The sequence below is a fragment of the Lepus europaeus genome, chromosome 18 (genome assembly GCF_033115175.1).
Source record: "Lepus europaeus isolate LE1 chromosome 18, mLepTim1.pri, whole genome shotgun sequence".
In the NCBI taxonomy this organism is placed as follows: domain Eukaryota; kingdom Metazoa; phylum Chordata; class Mammalia; order Lagomorpha; family Leporidae; genus Lepus; species Lepus europaeus.
Genome location: NC_084844.1, coordinates 4,082,698 through 4,099,416, shown reverse-complemented (window position 1 = coordinate 4,099,416; position 16,719 = coordinate 4,082,698). Strand labels below are relative to the sequence as shown.

Here is a 16,719-nt window from a genome sequence, read left to right as displayed (position 1 = left end):
CTTTGCTCCGTAGTCGGGCTGCTGCTCGCTCGCTCACGCTCCCCCCCCCCCCCCGTGACTGCCAACAGGAGGGAGCAGTTATTGGGCGCCTGCTGTATGCTGATCCTCACCATAACCGTGTCACTCAGGGTTCATGGGAGTTAAACCCCGAGTTCAGAGAGCTGAGGTCACATCCCCAAGGTCGCACAGCCGTGAAGCGAGGCCGGGATTGGAACCCGGGGCTTTGGCCTCCAAGGCCCTCGCCCTTTGCAGTGGCTCTCGGGGGGATGTGCAGAGCCGCTGACCAGCGCTTGAAAGTCTGGGGCATCCTGTGACCCCCTCGTGTCCCGGGAGGACAGTGGCCTCAGCGCGGGGACACAGCGCCCAGGGCTCCACAGAGGGCCTGGGAAGCATTTCCCCCGTGTGCAGGCGGTGCTGGAGTGAGACCTCCAGGTCCCCACAAAAACTCACGGGGAGCTGGGGCTGGAAGCAGTGCAGCCGGAGCTGGGGCTGGGAGTGAGAAGCCCTGGGGGGCGGGGCCGCGCGTTCCCACGGGCGGGGGGTGGGGGTGTCTGGTGCTTGGCCGTGGAGGTGGGCGCAGCCCTGGGAACAGATCCTAGAGCTGGTTTGTTTACTTTTGCTGGGTTGTGTGTGTGCACAGGTGTGACGCTTGGTTCCCTTGCCCGTCTCCTGCCGTGGTGACCCCCACCTCTGGGTCTGCCTCGCCCCAGCCTGGCCCCCACCCTTTCCTTGTGGGAAGTGGAGGTGGCACCAGCCCAGAACAGGAGGGGAGGTGGAGCTCGGACCGGAGCCGAGCCCGGGCTGTAGAACCCTTGGTGTACCGAAGGCCTCCTTCAGCCTGACTCAGCCTGGTCACTCATGGACACAAACAAAATGAACAATTCCGGAAGTAACCAATCCGTGAGCTTAGATTGTGCGCAAGAAATCCGGATAGCGTGATGCCGTCTGGACGCCCTGGGGTTGATGTGATTACAGAGAGAGAGAGAGAGAGAGAGAGAGAGAGAGATCTTCCACCTGCTGGTTCACTCCCCAGGTGACTGTAACAGCTCAGACTGGGCCAGGCTGAAGCCAGGAGCCTGGAACTTTATCCTTCTCTCCCTGTGGGTGCAGGGCCCAAGCACCTGGGCCTTCTTCTATGCTTTCCCAGGTGCATTGGCAGGGAGTGGGATTGGAAGCCGAGCAGCTGGGACTCGAACCAGCGCTCGTGTGGGATGCTGGTGTTGCAGGCGATGACTGTAACACAATGCCGGCCCGGAATTAATGTTTTTTGTTTTGTTTGTTTGTTTGTTTAAGAAAGACCCCAGGTGGTTCTTGCTCTGAGCTGGGGTGCTGTGTGTGATGCCTGACGCACGTCCCCCAGGGGCTGAGTCGCAACCAACAGCAGGAGATAAATGCTCCCTGGATTAGGCACTGCAGTGTTGCCCTGAGGCGGCCCAGGCCACGGGCGGGCATGGTGGTAGCCGTGGTGGGACCTGCTCCCCTGAGGCCCTGGCGGGGCTTGTTCTCAGGAAGCTGTGGTCACTCACGGGGGTTTCAGTAGCAGGGAAGTCCCCAGGCTGTGTGGGCAGCACTCACTGGGGGACCATACAGCCCCTCTGGGAGGAGGTCAAGAAACCTGCTCAGGGCAGCTGACCGTGCCGGGAGAAAGGCCTCCTGCTGTCACCGGGGGGCCCGGACGCGTCCTGTCCTGGCTCTCGGCTCCAAGTCCTCCGTCTGCTTCAGCCCCAGGCACCTCCCTTCCACGCGTGTGCAGCACGTGTGCAGCCCGCTGGCGTGTGCAGAGGTGGGCACACCTCCCCCGGTGCGGGAGGCCTGTGTGTGGGGTGCGGCGGGCCCCAGCCCGGTCTCCCACCTGCTTCCCCCCTCTCTGCTGCTGGGCCCCCAGAGGGCTGGTTCTGGTGCTTGGAGCCGTGCACAGCCCGGCAGCCTTCCAGGCTCACCTCTGGCTTCTCGCCACCCAGGTTGCCCCCCGGGGCCGGCCTCCTGGAGCGGATCCAGGCCATCGCACAGAACGTGTCTGACATCGCTGTGAAGGTGGACCAGATCCTGCGGCACAGCCTGCTTCTGCACAGCGGGGGTGGGTGTGGGGGCCCCGGCCGCCTGCCCCGGGAGGGTGGGGCCTTGGGAAGGGGGCGCCTGGGCTGGGCCCCGCCTCCTGAAAGCCCTGTGCCTGGCTCTTTGGGGCCCCTCTCCAGGCTCTCAAGGTGACTGAGGGTTCACCCCACCCCGACCTGGCAGAAGGCTGCCAGAGAGAGGGGGTCCCTGGAGGGAGGGGCTGCAGGACTGTCTCCGCCCCCCTCCCAGGAGAAGTGAGGGAGCGTTTGGGGGGTGCTTGCAGTCTGCCCGTCCAGGGCTGCCTCTGAGCCCCCCGGTAGGCTAAGGCTATGGAGGAGAGACATCAGGCCTGGGCACCCTAGAGGCGGGTGGGGTGTCTGGTGGTAACCTTTTAGGAGAAAATGTCCCAGGCCAGCAGAGGGGCTGTGTGCCACTGTCCCACCCCCACAGCAGACCCTCCCCCCCCGCCCCTCCCCCCCTGTGTGTCACTGCCCACCCCCACAGCAGACCCTCTACCCCGCCCCTCCTCCTCAGGGTCCACTCCCACCCCCACAGCAGACCCTCTACCCCACCCCTCCTCCCCTGGGGTCCACTGCCCCACCCCTGCAGCAGACCCTCTACCCGCCCCTCCTCCCTAGGGTCCACTGCCCACCCCCACAGCAGACCCTCTGCCCCGCCCCTCCTCCCCTGGGGTCCACTGCCCACCCCCACAGCAGACCCTCTACCCGCCCCTCCTCCCCGGGGTTCCTCCCTCGTGCAGGTCTTCAGCGAGTCGATGTCTCCCCACAGTGTCTGAGGGCCGGCGGGACCAGTGCGAGGCGCCCAGTGACCCCAAGTTCCCTGACTGTGCCGGGAAGGTGGAGGTGAGGCTGGGCTGGGGTTGGGGGTGGGCGTGGGGCTCTCTGCCCCTTGCCGGGCTTCCCAGTGGCAAGGGCTTCTGGCCAGCCCTGTACCCTGACCCTGGCACTCACTGGCCGAGGCCAACTTAAGGGATGCGACCCTTCTGGGCTCCACCTGGCCACCGGCCCAACCCCCAAGATGAGGCATCCTGGGAGCGCCATCCCTCCCTCCCCTCTCCCCTCCCTCCATCCCTCCCTCTCCCCCTCCCCTCCCTCTTTCCCTCCCTCCTCCCCCCCCCCCCCCGCTTCGTTCCTAAGGCAGAGTTATAGGAGTTAGGAAAAGACAGAGAGTGCTGCTCTGCTAGCTCATTCCCCAAATGCCCACAGCTGCCAGGCCGGAGCCAGGAGCCTGGAACTCCATCCAGGTCTCCCGGATGGGTGGCGGGGACCCAAGGACTTGGGCCATCATCTACCGCCTTCCCAGGCCCATTAGCAGGAAGCTGGATTGGAAGTGGAGCAGCCGGGACTCAAATCAGTGCCCATCTGGGATGCTGGCATCGCAGGCCAGGCTTGACCTGCAGGGCCACAGCGCCAGCCCCCGGCTCCTGCCCTCTCTACAGTGGGAGAGCTGTGGACACATGGGCACGGCCCCTCCCTCGCAGCCCTGTCCCTGAGAGACTCAGAGAAGGGGTGGACCGCGGTCCTGCTGTCCTGTTCCGGCTGGCTGGACGGCCCCTCCTGCCCACAGGCTGTCTGTCCATGTGGGAGCCCTCCCACAGCCATGAAGCCAGCGCCTGCCTCACTGGCTCTGAGGCCCTGGGCCTGGGCTGTTGGGCGGGGGGAGGGTCCTGTTCTGGCCCCTCCAGGGTCCTCTAGGGATTTCTGTGGGTGTGAAGACCTGAGAGCAGAGAGCCAGGGAGCTAGCCAGGTGGCCCTGTCCTCCCGTCCTGGCTGTTTGCCCACTTTGTGGCCTGGTGGTCCTGCCCCTCCCCTCTGCCGAGTCCCCCGTGGCCAGGGCAGAGGGTGCTGGGCTGGCTTCCTGGTTCAGTTTTCTCTACTTTTCTCTATGTCTCCAGGGCAGGCTGCAGGGGCCTGGCCTGGGGGGTTGGGGGGAGACATGGGAGTCCCTGGAGACCTGTGTTCAGGGAGGGTGTAGGTGGGGATGGTGCCAGCCCCCTGCCCAGCCTGGGTAGGGAGGCCATGGGGATCCCTGGAGACCTGTGCAGGGAGGGTGTGGGGTCTGGGGCCAGCCCCCTGCCCGGCCTGGGTGGGGTGGCCATGGGGGTCCCTGGAGACCTGTGCAGGGAGGGTGTGGGGTCTGGGGCCAGCCCCCTGCCCGGCCTGGGTGGGGAGGCCAAGGGGGTCCCTGGAGACCTGTGTGCAGGGAGGGTGTGGGGGGCTGAGGCCAGCCCCCTGCCCGGCCTGGGTGGGGAGGCCATGGGGGTCCCTGGAGACCTGTGTGCAGGGAGGGTGTGGGGGGCTGAGGCCAGCCCCCTGCCCGGCCTGGGTGGGGTGGCCATGGGGGTCCCTGGAGACCTGTGTGCAGGGAGGGTGTGGGGGGCTGAGGCCAGCCCCCTGCCCGGCCTGGGTGGGGTGGCCATGGGGGTCCCTGGAGACCTGTGTGCAGGGAGGGTGTGGGGGGCTGAGGCCAGCCCCCTGCCCGGCCTGGGTGGGGTGGCCATGGGGGTCCCTGGAGACCTGTGTGCAGGGAGGGTGTGGGGGGCTGAGGCCAGCCCTCTGCCCGGCCTGGGTGGGGTGGCCATGGGGGTCCCTGGAGACCTGTGTGCAGGGAGGGTGTGGGGGGCTGAGGCCAGCCCTCTGCCCGGCCTGGGTGGGGTGGCCATGGGGGTCCCTGGAGACCTGTGTGCAGGGAGGGTGTGGGGGGCTGGGGCCAGCCCCGCCCAGGCCCGGCTGTCTCTGCAGTGGATGCGTGCCCGCTGGACCTCTGACCCCTGCTACGCCTTCTTCGGGGTGGACGGCACGGAGTGCTCCTTCCTCATCTACCTCAGCGAGGTCGAGTGGTTCTGCCCCCCGCTGCCCTGGAGGAACAAGACGGCTGCCCGGACGCCCCCCAAGCCCCTCCCCAGAGCCCAGGTAGGCCTGGCAGGGGGTGGAACTGGCTTCCCCAGGCTGGACATCTGGGGGGGTTCTGCCTGGGTGGAATGCGGCGGCCACTCTGCCAGGGACTGGGCGGCGGGAGGCCGGCCTGACAGTGCCCGGCAGCCTTCTGTGCGTTGCTGCCCGAGGGGCTACGTGACCGGCAGCCTGGGGCCCCGGAGACGCCCCCTTAATGGACTAGAATGATAGTCATGGCTGCTGTCCTGGGCCCGCGGCCTTCTGTGTGCCAGGAACTTTATTTGTGCTTAATCTCCCAGCTGCCCTTTTGTGATTGAATTTAGTAGATGATAAATCTGAGGCTTAGAGGGCTGAGTTAACAGGTTCAAGACCTACGGTTACCCTGGCAGCCCAGCCCGCATCTGCCTGAGCCCTGACCTGCCTGCTCGCCACGCTGGGACTGGGGGTCAGGGGTCACGGAGGGGGGGGCAGCCCCGTCCCAGGGCCGGGCCGATGGCGCGGAGCAGCCGCGGGTCTGAGGTCCCGGCTCCCCACCAGGCTGTTTTTAGGAGCAGTCTGTCCCCCCTGCTGGAGCTGATGGGCAGCGGGAAGGAGTCTCTCATCTTCATGAAGAAGCGGACCAAGCGGCTCACGGCCCAGTGGGTCATGGCTGCCCAGCGCCTGGCCCGGAAGCTGGGGGACGTTCGGAGGGACCAGAAGCAGGTACCGCACCCTCTGAGTGTCCGGGGGCGGAGCCCAGGCAGAGTGGGTGTGGAGCAGGCCCTCGGTGGAGCGGCTTTGGGAGAGATGGGGGTGGGGGATGGCCAGTCAGGCTGTGGCAGGTGGAGGCCCCCGGCCCTCTGCAAGGCTGGGGCAGGACAGTGAGCCCCACAGGTCCTGTGTTCTGTGGACATCCTGTTAGAAATGTCATGGAGTTTACTTGGAAGGTTGAGAATAATGTAGCCTGTTGTGGGGCAGTTGCTCTCCCGCCCATCTATCCATCTACTTATCTACCCATCACCCACCATCCACCTGCCTATCCATCAACCATCGATCCATCAGCCACCTGTCTATCCATCTATCCATCGCTCATTTATCCATCCTGCATCCATCCACCCGTCAGCCCCTCATCCACCCACCCACCCGTCCATCCACCTGTCCATCATCCACCCGTCAGCCCCTCATCCATCCATCCACCCGTCCATCCACCCGTCCATCATCCACCCGTCCACGCGTCCGTCATCCATCTGTCCATCATCCACCTGTCAGCCCCTCATCCACCCACCCACCCGTCCATCATCCACCCATCCATCATCCACCCGTCCACCCGTCCATCATCCACCCGTCCACGCGTCCGTCATCCATCTGTCCCTCCCCCCTCCCTCCATCCATCCAGTAATAATTACACGACTCTCACGTCACCCTGTTTATTTCTTGCAGAGTCCTTATCATTTCATGAAATTGTCTCTTGTCTGTGTTTACTGTTGTCTGCCTCTTCCATCTGGAACGTAAGCTCCGTGAGGGCAGGCACTGGCCGTCTTGTTCCCTGTGTCCCCGGCACCCTGCACGGTCACTCTGTGCCCGGCCCGGAGACCGTGTCTGCTGCCGGCAGCTCTTCTGGCTGGTGCCCCTGGCGGGGGGATTGGAGGGGCGGGACCCAAAGCCGCAGCTCCGCCCTGCCGACCCGCCGTGTCCCGCCCCACCCAGATCCTCGTCCACATCGGCTTCCTGACCGAGGAGTCCGGGGACGTGTTCAGCCCGCGGGTGCTGAAGGGCGGGCCGCTGGGGGAGATGGTGCAGTGGGCCGACATCCTGGCTGCTCTCTACGTCCTGGGCCACAGCCTGCGGGTCACCGTCTCCCTGAAGGAGCTGCAGAGGTGAGTGCCGGGGCAGGGAGGGGAGAAAGGCAAACCCGGCCCCTGGTCCCTGCCCCGCCTGCAGGTCCCTGTCCCACGGCCTCGGGGAGGCTCCCTGGTGTCCCGGAGCTGTTGGCATCCCCCGGCTCCCTCCTCCTCCTCTATCAGGCTTGGGAGGCACGGAGGAAGGATATTTGCATGGTGTGGTGCAAACAGGGCCCCGGCTCCCTCTCTGACTTGTGGGATGACTCACGCCTCGCAGGCGGGGTCTCCTCTGCCTGCGTCCAGCGGGGCTCTGCAGCCTGGACTCCTTCCTGGGCTTCTGGGGGCCGCACAGTGAGCCCTGGAGGTTGGTGGGCTGAGTGAGAGATGGCACCCGCTTCCTCAGGTCTGGGCTCTCAGGGTCCCTCTGGTGCTGTTGGATGGGGAACCCCCCGCCACCCCTCAAGTGCTTGGGAAAAGGATGGGTGTGAAGTGTCACGGGGCAGGAGTGTCTGGGCAGGGCTGGGTTCGTTTATCACCGTGGTGCCTGTGGGATGTAGGAATCCCTAAGATGTTCCTGTCTGTATTACTGTTCACGACGTGGCATTGGATACGTACAAGAGTTGCAATGCACATAACTAGGGTGATGTCCACTGATGTCCATGACCTTGAGAACAAGGACGTTGCCATGTGCCCGTGGCTGTGCAGGGGCTTCCCTCACCACCCCCGCACGTGCCCCAGACACCTGCCACTTGGATGCTGTGTTCACGATTTCTTTTTAAGATTTATTTATTTATTTGAAAGCCAGAGTTACACAGAGAGAGGAGAGGCAGAGAGAGAGAGAGAGAGAGAGAGAGAGAGAGAGAGAGGTCTTCCATCCACTGGTACACTCCCCAATTGGCCACAATGGCCGGAGCTCTGCTGATCCGAAGCCAGGAGCCAGGAGCTTCCTCCTGGTCTTCCCATGTGGGTGCAGGGCCCAAGCACTTGGGCCATCTTTTACCGCTTTCCCAGGCCATAGCAGAGAGCTGGATCGGAAGTGGAGCAGCCGGGACTCAAACCAGTGCCCATATGGGATACCGGCACTGTAGGCGGTGGCTTTACCTGCTATGCCATAGCGCTAGCCCCTCACCATTTTTTAAGATTAGTTTTCCCCATGCTCCCCTATCCCCCAACAAAACGTGGTGTGTTTTTTTTTAAGATTTATTTTATTTATTTGAAAGAGTTACAGAGAGAGACAGAGACATAGTTAGAGGTCTTTCATCTGCTGGTTCACTCCTCAATTGGCTGCAACGGCTGGAGCTGTGCCGATCCAAAGCCAGGAGCCAGGAGTTTCCTCCAGGTCTCCCACGTGGGTGCAGGGGCCCAAGGACCTGGGCCATCTTCCACTGCTATCCCAGGCCACAGCAGAGAGCTGGATCGGAAGAGGAGCAGCCGAGACTAGAACCAGAGCCCATATGGGATGCTGGCGCTTCAGGCCAGGGCGTTAACCTGCTGCGCCACAGTACCGGCCCCAAAACGTGGTTTTGGAATTTGTAGAATTGGCAGCAACTGCATCTGTCGCTGGGACTTGCTTTTTCCCGCATTCTGCTCCGTGCTGGCTCACAGCTGTGTGAGCTGCGCTGTGTGGTTCAGGCAGGGCAGCGCTGCAGGGGTGTTCGCGCACACCCCCCCCGGGGCACTGGTAACGGCTTCTTCGGGTCAAGGACAGCTGCTTCACGGCTTGGGAGCACAGCTGTGGGAGCTCGGGCAGTGGGAATCCCACGTCACGAGACAACGGCAGGTTGTAGGTTGTTTTTCAAAGTGATGGCACCCATTCCCGGTCCCACCGGTGTGTGGTGCCCAGCCAGCCTCGTTAGGGCCACCGGACTCCTCACTGAGGCTGTGACGTGCCATCAGATGTCTTCTCACGGTCTTAAATTTTTAAAAAATGTATTTAAAGGCAGAGAGAGAGTGAGAGAGAGGTCAAGATCTTCCATTCACTGGTTCACTCCCCAAATGGCCACAGAAGCCAAGGCTGGGCCAAGCTGAAGCCAAGAGCCAGGAGCTCCATCTGGGTCCCCTATGCGGTGGCAGGGGCTAAAGCACTTGGGTCGTCTTTGGTTGCCTTCCCAGGTGCATTAGCAGGGAGCTGGATCGGAAGCCCAAAAGCCGGGACTCAAAGCAGCACTCTAATACAGGCACCGTGAGCGGTGACACCCCACTGCACCACGGTGCCGGCCCCTGGTGTCGTCATTTTTATTTTTTAAAAAAGGTTTATTTATTTGAAAGACATAGAGAGAGATAGAGAGAGAGAGAGAGAGAGAGAATCTTCCACTGCTGGTTCACTCCCCAGGTGGATGCAATAGCCAGGACTGGGCCAGGCCAAATCCAGGAGCCAGGAGCTTCTTCCAGGTCTTTCAGGGACCTGGGCCTTCTAGCACTGCTGTCCCAGGCCATCAGCAGGGAGCTGGATCAGAAGTGGAGCAGCAGGGACATGAAGTGGCGCCCATGTGGGATGCCAGCGCTGCAGGTGGCAGCTTTACCCGCGACACCACAGCGCCGGCCCCCGTTGTCACAAACGTGCACTTCCTGGCAGCTGTTGGAGCTGGGCCTCTGCCGTCGCCGCTTCTCGGTGCGCGGCTGGTTCACATCACTCGCCTGCCTTCCTGCTGGTGTTCATCTTCTCTTACCGAGTTGTAGGAGTTCTTTATCCATCATCAGTATAAATCCTGAGTTCTGTGCGTTAAAATCTCTCCCCATTTGCCGCTTGTCTTTTTAATTTCTTTACGCCTCTCCCAGGAACATAAGTTCTTAATTTTGAAGTAATCGCCGTTATCAATCTCTTTCCTTGTGGCTAGGGATTCTGTGCTGGGTGGAATTCTGTTCCCCTGTTCGCTGGCGCTCGGATGAGAAGGCTCCAGCTGCACCCGGGGCTGGGTGCCTTGAGCCGGCTTTGCCACAGCAGTCCTTCGACCCCACTCCCAGGCTGGTTTTCTAGCGGAAGCTGATCCCCCGCCCCCAGAGCCCGCCAGCCATCTTGGCGGTCCACGGCCCTCGCGAGCTGTTTCCCTTAGCTGCATTTCATCCTGGCCCCGTGAGTGTTGGAGAGAGCAGCGGCCGCTCTGGGGGACAGAGCCCGGGAAGCACCAGTCTTGGCCACCTGCTCGGCCTCTGCAGCTGCCCCTACAACTCAGGGTCCGCTGGTGACCCAGGTGGGATGATCCTGACCCCGACTGGAGGGAGGAGCCAAGACCCGTTGTACTGAATGGGGGAGAAGGAGACTGTGTATGAGTGTGTGTGTGTGTGTGTATCTTAAAGATTCGTTTAATTGAAAGGCAGAGGTCTACCTCCAAATGGCCCCAGGGGCCAGGGTTTGGTCCAGGTGGAAACCAAGAGCCAGGAACTTCATCCAGGTCTCCCATGTGGGTGGCAGGGGCCCACACCTGCTGCTTTTCCAGGAACATTAGCAGGGATCTGGATTGGAAGTAGAGCAGTTGGTGCTTGAACTGGTGCCCATACGGGATGCCAGCATTGCAGGCGGCAGCCCCCACGAGCTGGGACTTGAACTGGCGCCCATCTGGGGTGCTGGCATCGCAGGCAGTGACTTAACCCGCTGTGTCACAGCAGCAGGCCCTGGGCGTTCTCTTTAGGCCACTATAGACCTAGTGTTCAGTTTCATCCCCGTGGCCTGGAGTTTGCCCCACTGGAGCCGCTCAGCAGGGGAGAAGGTGCCGGGGCGGAGGAGGGGCCTGTGTGCTGGTGGGGGCGTTGGGAAGTGCAGTCCAGGTGGGCAGGGCTTCTGGGGGTGCCCACCTGCACTAGCCTCCATCCCTCCTGACTGAAGTCGCCCCCACTGTGGCTGGCTGGGAGCTGTCCCAGGGCTGGTGCTGAACTCACAGGCGTGGCCCCAGGGCCCCTCACTCTGGCTCTCACCGCAGTGGCTTTTGCAGGCAGATGTAGCTGGTGGCATCCTGCAGGCCACTTCAGCGCCGAGGCGTGCCCGCTCAGCGCCTGCCAGCGCCCGCTGCCGCACACGGCGCTGTGCCCGCCCGCGTCGCCCTCTGACTGGAGCGCAGCAGGTGCGCCCACGCTGACCGGAGCAGAGCCCTGCAGGGGCAGCTCCCACCTGCAGATCGAGGAAGAGGCGCGCTCTCCTGGCAGGGAGTTCGGATCCAGGGGGTGAGCGGGAAGCTGGAGAGGTCCTGGGCAGCTTGTGGATGGCACGGCCTGCGCCACTCCCGCCCAGGCAGATCCGCAAGCTTGCTGGGGTCTGGTGGCCCTGACTCTGGCATCACCAGAGACCCTGACGCGCGGTGGGAGGGACCTGGGGTGGGGGCTGTCTGGGGCCTTTCTAACCATGTACGATGTCCCTTGTGAGCGGCCAGCACCCCCTGTCCTCGTCCCTAAATGGCACTCAGCTTGGCTCCTCTGTTCGGGCCGTGCAAGGTCCGGGGCCAGAGGGGAGCGCGCCCTCTCCCGCTGCGCTCACGGCAGCCCAATGCCTACAGTCTTCCTACAGAGACCGGCAGATGACTGACAAGAACCCCAGGGAGGGGGGAGGTTTTTCTTTTAAAATATTTATTTATTTGAAAGGCAGAGTTACAGAGAGAAGGAGAGACAGAGTTCTTCCATCCACTGGTTCACTCCCCAAGTGGCCGCAATGACCAGGGCTGGGCCAGGCCTGAGCCAGGGGCCAGGAGCTTCCTCTAGGTCTCCCACGTGGGTGGCAGGGGCCCAGGCACTTGGGCCATCTTCTGCTGCTTTCCCAGGAGCCTTAGCAGAGAGCTGGATTGGAAGTGGAGCAGCCGGGACTTGAACCTGAGCCCATGTGAGATGCAGGTGCTGCAGGCAGAGAGGCTGGCCCCAGGGCCCACAGCGCTGGCCCCAGGCGAGGCGGGCATTGTACTCCATGCCTCACCTTCTCCTCTCAGCCTTCATCCAGAGCACTGCCGCCGCCTCTGGTTGCTCCCCTGTGCCTGGTGCTGAGCCTGTGGTCACCACGGCCACCATTGCCCATCCCAGGGTCACAGCAATGACCATGGGGTGGCTGCACGTGGGGCCCTGCTGAAGAGGGCCAGCACTGGAAAATGCCCCCACTACCGTCTGCACACATGTGTCTGCACACATGCACACCCACACGCCTGTCCTCACACACGTCTGCACACATGCACACCCACATGTTACCGCCTGTACACACACGTCTGCACACATGCACACCCACACGCTACCGCCTGCACACACACGCCTGCACACATGCACACCCACGCTGTCCTCACACACTTGCACACCTGGAGCACACCCACTCACAAGCATGTACCATGGGCTCGTATGCTTGTGTGGTCTATGCACGTACACTTGCACACCCATGCCTCCACACACGTGCCGACAGACTTACATATCGCTACCCAGTCACTTGCACACGGCCTGTGGGCCCACACACGTATAAACACAGTACACGTGTGCACAGATATGAACACGCACCCACACCCACGTGCAATGCACCCCTCACCCCACAGCAGGTCAGTGTCTCCACTTCCGGTCCCGCCCTCAGATCTGCAATTTCCAGAAGCAGGGGCTCTGGAGAGGCCGCCTGGGCTCCGACGAGTGGTGCCCTGGGCTGGCCCTGGGCCCTCGGTGCCCTGCGAGGCGGGCCTGCGAGTGAACCACAGACGGGGCAGGGCGCTGGCAGGGCCCCGGGGTTGTCCTTGGGAAGGTGCTGAGAGCGTTGGTTACCAGGTACAACGGGAGATCCGGCTCCGGGAGACTCCCTGTCCGGGCTCCGAGGTCAGTGGCTCAGCTGCGTGTGTGATGTCTCTCGGGCAGGCGCTGTTGGCCCCGGCTGGGGCAGGGCCTTCTGGAGAGCTTGGGAGGGAGCCCCGTTCTTGTCTGTCTCTGGTTTAATTCACCTGAAGTGGGGCCCAGGTACCAGGGTCGTTAAAGGTCCCAGGAGACTCTGAGGAGCACTGGAGGCTGGGGCTTTTCTCAGCACCGCCCCTTCCCACCCCGTGGGCAGTCTGGGGTGGGCCCCTGGAGGGGGAGAACTCAGCTGGGAGCCCCTTCGAAAGGACTGTCCCACGGGTCCCCAGGGCAGGTCCTGAGGGTGGGCTGGGGGCTCAGGGCCTAGAAGGAGGGTGAAGATTCCTCCTGAGTCCCCCTCCCCCCACCTGGAGCACACCCACACCCTGGGGTGCAGGAGCAGGGCCCAGAGGAGGGGCCTGGCCCAGGAGGCCCCTGGCCTGGACGTACTTTGTACTGCTCCCCCTCTTGCAAGTCTTTTTCTTCCTTTTTCCTGCCAGGTGGGGTGCTGGTCACCATCGCTGCGGTGGGAGGCGACAGGTGCAAGGGAGGGGCGCTGGGCTGTGAGCGCCTCGGTGCATTGTGGGGCTGCCAGCTCCCAGCAGAGATGGATCCCTGGGGCTTCAGCCGGAAGTCAGAGGTTGCAGCTCTGCAGGGCGCCCCATCCTGAGGCCCCAGGAGGCTGCTGTCTTTGGTGTCCCACATCTCATAGCCGCCTCGCCCCGTCCTCTCTGCCTTCCTCTTGGCCCGGCCTTCTCCCTGCATGCGCTGGTGCCCCATGGCCACAGCTGGAGGTGGGCCGCCCTCTTGAGCCCCTCTCCACTTGGTTCCCTCCGTGAGAGACCCTGACAGTTATGTGCAGGTTGGGGTCAGGCGGGGGTGATGCTGCCCACTGCAGAGGGGTCCTGGGCAGAGAGACGGGGCGGGGGCGGGGGAGGTGAAACAGGCACCTGCAGGCAGAGGCAGGAATGGACAGCAGGGGCCTCACTCGGCCCAGGAGCCGTCCCACGGGAGCAAACAGGTCCCCTGCGGGTGCCGCAGTCTGGATTCTGAGCGTCTCCCTGGGCTTCCGGGATGGCCCGTGTGGGGCACAGGACGAAGCCACTGCGCCTTGTAGTTTATTCGCTGGCCGTCGTCTGGGGCTGGCAGCTGCGTTGTGTCCTGATGACCCGGTCCGCAGGAGTGAGGGCCTGGGCAGTGTGCAGACTCCACGTGCGTGGGCTGAGAGTGGGCGTGCGGGGAGCTCTGGGATAAGACTGGTGTCCCCCGTCTGCTCTCCCTGCCGGCGGCCGCCACCCGCATCTCAGGACTGCTGGGTCCCCGGGGGGCCTCTCCCTTCCTGCTCGCCCCAAAGCAGCTGTGCTCATCAATTGCATTTGCATAATTTCAAGCATCATTAATAGTACACGGCATGAGGAAAAATGACGGCTCTGTCTCTCCACCCATGGGTGAAATTGGGTTTCGTAGAAAATTAGTTGACTTTGGCGAATGAGGAGGGTCTGCAAGGATGCTCGAGTGAGGAGACACGGAGCGGGACTCCTGCCTGGAACGCTGGGCAGGACACAGCGGAGTGGGACCAAGGAGCCAGGGTCTCAGGGTCTGCACCTGTCCAGATCTGGCTGGGACTGGCTCACGCTGGCCTGAACCAGTGCACATTGGGCCCAGCTGCTCGAAGCCTGTCTGGACTGAACAGAAGCAGGCTGAGGTGGGCAGCCGAGACGGGTGGCCGGTGTGCCGGGCATTGCCGTGTTGTGAAGGGGCGCCGTGGTCTGATGTCCCCTGGGACTGCCGCGTGAGTCAGGTGTTCATGGTCAGAGGCCGGCCTCAGCGCCTTTCTAAGGAGAGAGACAGGCCCAGCTGGTGCACCTGCTCGGCCTCCCCAGGTGATGGCCTCTGCCTCACTGGGAGGCGGCAGGAAGCCCTCAGCAGAGCTGGCACCGTGCTCCTGGGCGTCCGGGAGCCAAACAGACCTGTGTTCCCTGTAAACTGCCCAGCCCGTGGCATTCAGAACACAGACAAAGCAGAGGGGGCAGGGGCTTCTTCAGAGCATGGCGGGGGGCGGGCGGGCGCTGGGCCCTGGAGATGCACAGGGAAGGCAGTGAACTGAATCAGCTGGCGCCGTCCACACACGGCCCTGCAGGCCAGAGAGCAAGCGGCCGGCGGGGCGGGCTGTCCCTGCGCCTGGGAGCTGCGGGTGCCCCTTTGCCCCGTGCCTTCCCCCAGGGCAGGTCTTGGCCCCAGGACACTCCTTGATGCCACGGGCAAAAACCTCATCTCCAGGTGGGGTCACGTTCATGGGTCCTGGGGCTGGGGACCCAGTCACCCCCCAGGGCTGCGTGCGAGGCGTGTTTCAGAGCTGGTGAGCCAGCAACCCCTCTGCCCTGACAGAGAGCAGGGTGCAGGGCAGGGGGCTGGGGAGTGGGCGTTCCCCTCTGATGGCTTCCACCTGTGTTAGACTCGGGCGGGGAGAGGGAGGGGTCAGGTGGGTCCTGGGACTGAGACCCCGAGACTTGCCCCGTGGGTGACAGCTGGATCCATGTGACGCTGGTCCTTAGAGAAACAAAGAGAGCAGATCGGGACACAAGCAGCAACATGTGACGACGTCATGGCAGACTGGGAGGGGGTGCACGTAGTCATTAGGGCATCGTAGTATGTTCTAGAATGTTCTGGAGGCGTGAAGTGGTTTATAATATAGAAAGCATGTAGAGCAGAAGGCAGAGTGGACTTGACCGCTCTGTAAGCAGTGGCTGCAGGTGACAGACACATGCTCTCTGGACCCCCCTCCCCCCAGTGTGGCACCTGAGCCCCTTGGCTGGCCCTGCCCCCTCTGCCTGCTCGGGTGCCACCTGTCCCTGCTGAGATACCTGACACCTGGACACCGGGCCCCAGGCGGCTCTCAGCGGCCTTCTCTGGTGACAGGGGATGTAGGCGGCAGGGGAGGGAGCAAAGGAGCAGGTGCAGGTGTGCGGAGCGTGGTGGGGTCACGTCCGCCCACATGCAGCCCAGCAGTGCTGTGGAAGGTCCTGGGCCTCTGTGCCACTGGGCCCGGGACTGCCCGGTCCCTAACTCAGGGTCCAGGAGAGACGCAGCCTCGTAGGGGTCTGCCCGCCCTCCCTGTCCACGCCACAGCAGTCTGTCTTGCAAATCACGGCTCCTGACCGGGTCTCAACATCGACCCATGAACGTGGCTTACTGGGCAGCACCCACGTAACGTGGTCTCTCCCAGCTCCGAGCTTGTCCACGTCGGAGGGGGAGGGCTGTGCAGGATGGCATTGGGGTGGGATCCCTGGCTCCCATGCAACTCGGGAGGGGTGGAAGACCGGGGAGGTCTTCCTGATAAAGAGCAGGGCTGGCCTCTGAGTGCCCTGGGGAGGGGGCTCCTTCCAGGAGTCCGTGCAGGGGATGCGTGCTGAGTGAGAGGAGGTCTTGTCCAAACGCAGCTGAAAAGGGGACGACAGGCGGAGGGTGAACTTCCTTAAGGCCAGAGTCCCCCCCTGGGAGGGGCCTCTGAGCTGGGCGCAGGGCTGCGCTGGGCTGTGTCCTGCCTGGTGGAGCAGAGAACGGTGTGCGACCCCCAGAGTGACCTCCGCCACACCTGCGGTCATCCAGGGCCTCCGTGCCTGGAGGGGCTTCCTGGGGACCAGCCCGTTCTTTGCTCAGCTGCTCCAGAGCGGGCCCAGAGCCCCTCGCTGTCCCTGTCTCTGTGTAGCCCAGATCTGCAGGGCTTGGCTTAATGGGGTTGAGCCCAGAGCCCTCCCCTTTGTGTCTCCCAACCCCTCCGTGCGGGCCGGGAACCAGCAAAGGCTGCGGAACCAAACCCCAAACAGCGAGAGCCCCCGGCACATGGAATCACCCGGGGAGCTCGGAACATCCCTGGCCCGGGCCCCCCTTGGAGCCCTTAGACGGCACCTTGGCCGGGGTCAGCCAGGGACTCCTCAGTGGTCCTGGTGGCAGCGGGGGCTGGGACCCTGCACCCGCGTGCCCTGCACAGTGGTGTGGACCGGGAGTCTTGGCGTGTGCTCAGCCTCAACAGCGTGTGCCAGGCAATCTCGCCCGCCTGCAGGAAGCCGGGGATTGTCCGGGAACAGCCGTGTTCCAGTTCTTCCTGCAGCTGCCCTGAGAGCTGAGGGCTGCACCTGCAGCTTGAGCCGGCT

At 63.4% G+C, this 16,719-nt stretch overlaps 1 protein-coding gene across 2 annotated transcripts in view; it reads left to right on the top strand.

The window, feature by feature from the left end:
* The window catches only part of MGAT5B (alpha-1,6-mannosylglycoprotein 6-beta-N-acetylglucosaminyltransferase B), a 63,793-nt gene that overhangs the window by 20,989 nt on the left and 26,085 nt on the right, over positions 1 to 16,719 (top strand). For both annotated transcript variants that reach the window (XM_062216608.1, XM_062216609.1), the window contains exons 4-8: positions 1,962 to 2,077; positions 2,845 to 2,918; positions 4,818 to 4,988; positions 5,508 to 5,672; positions 6,657 to 6,826. In XM_062216608.1, coding sequence (XP_062072592.1) covers positions 1,962 to 2,077; positions 2,845 to 2,918; positions 4,818 to 4,988; positions 5,508 to 5,672; positions 6,657 to 6,826 — 696 coding nt within the window. The remainder of the gene's footprint in view (positions 1 to 1,961; positions 2,078 to 2,844; positions 2,919 to 4,817; positions 4,989 to 5,507; positions 5,673 to 6,656; positions 6,827 to 16,719) is intronic.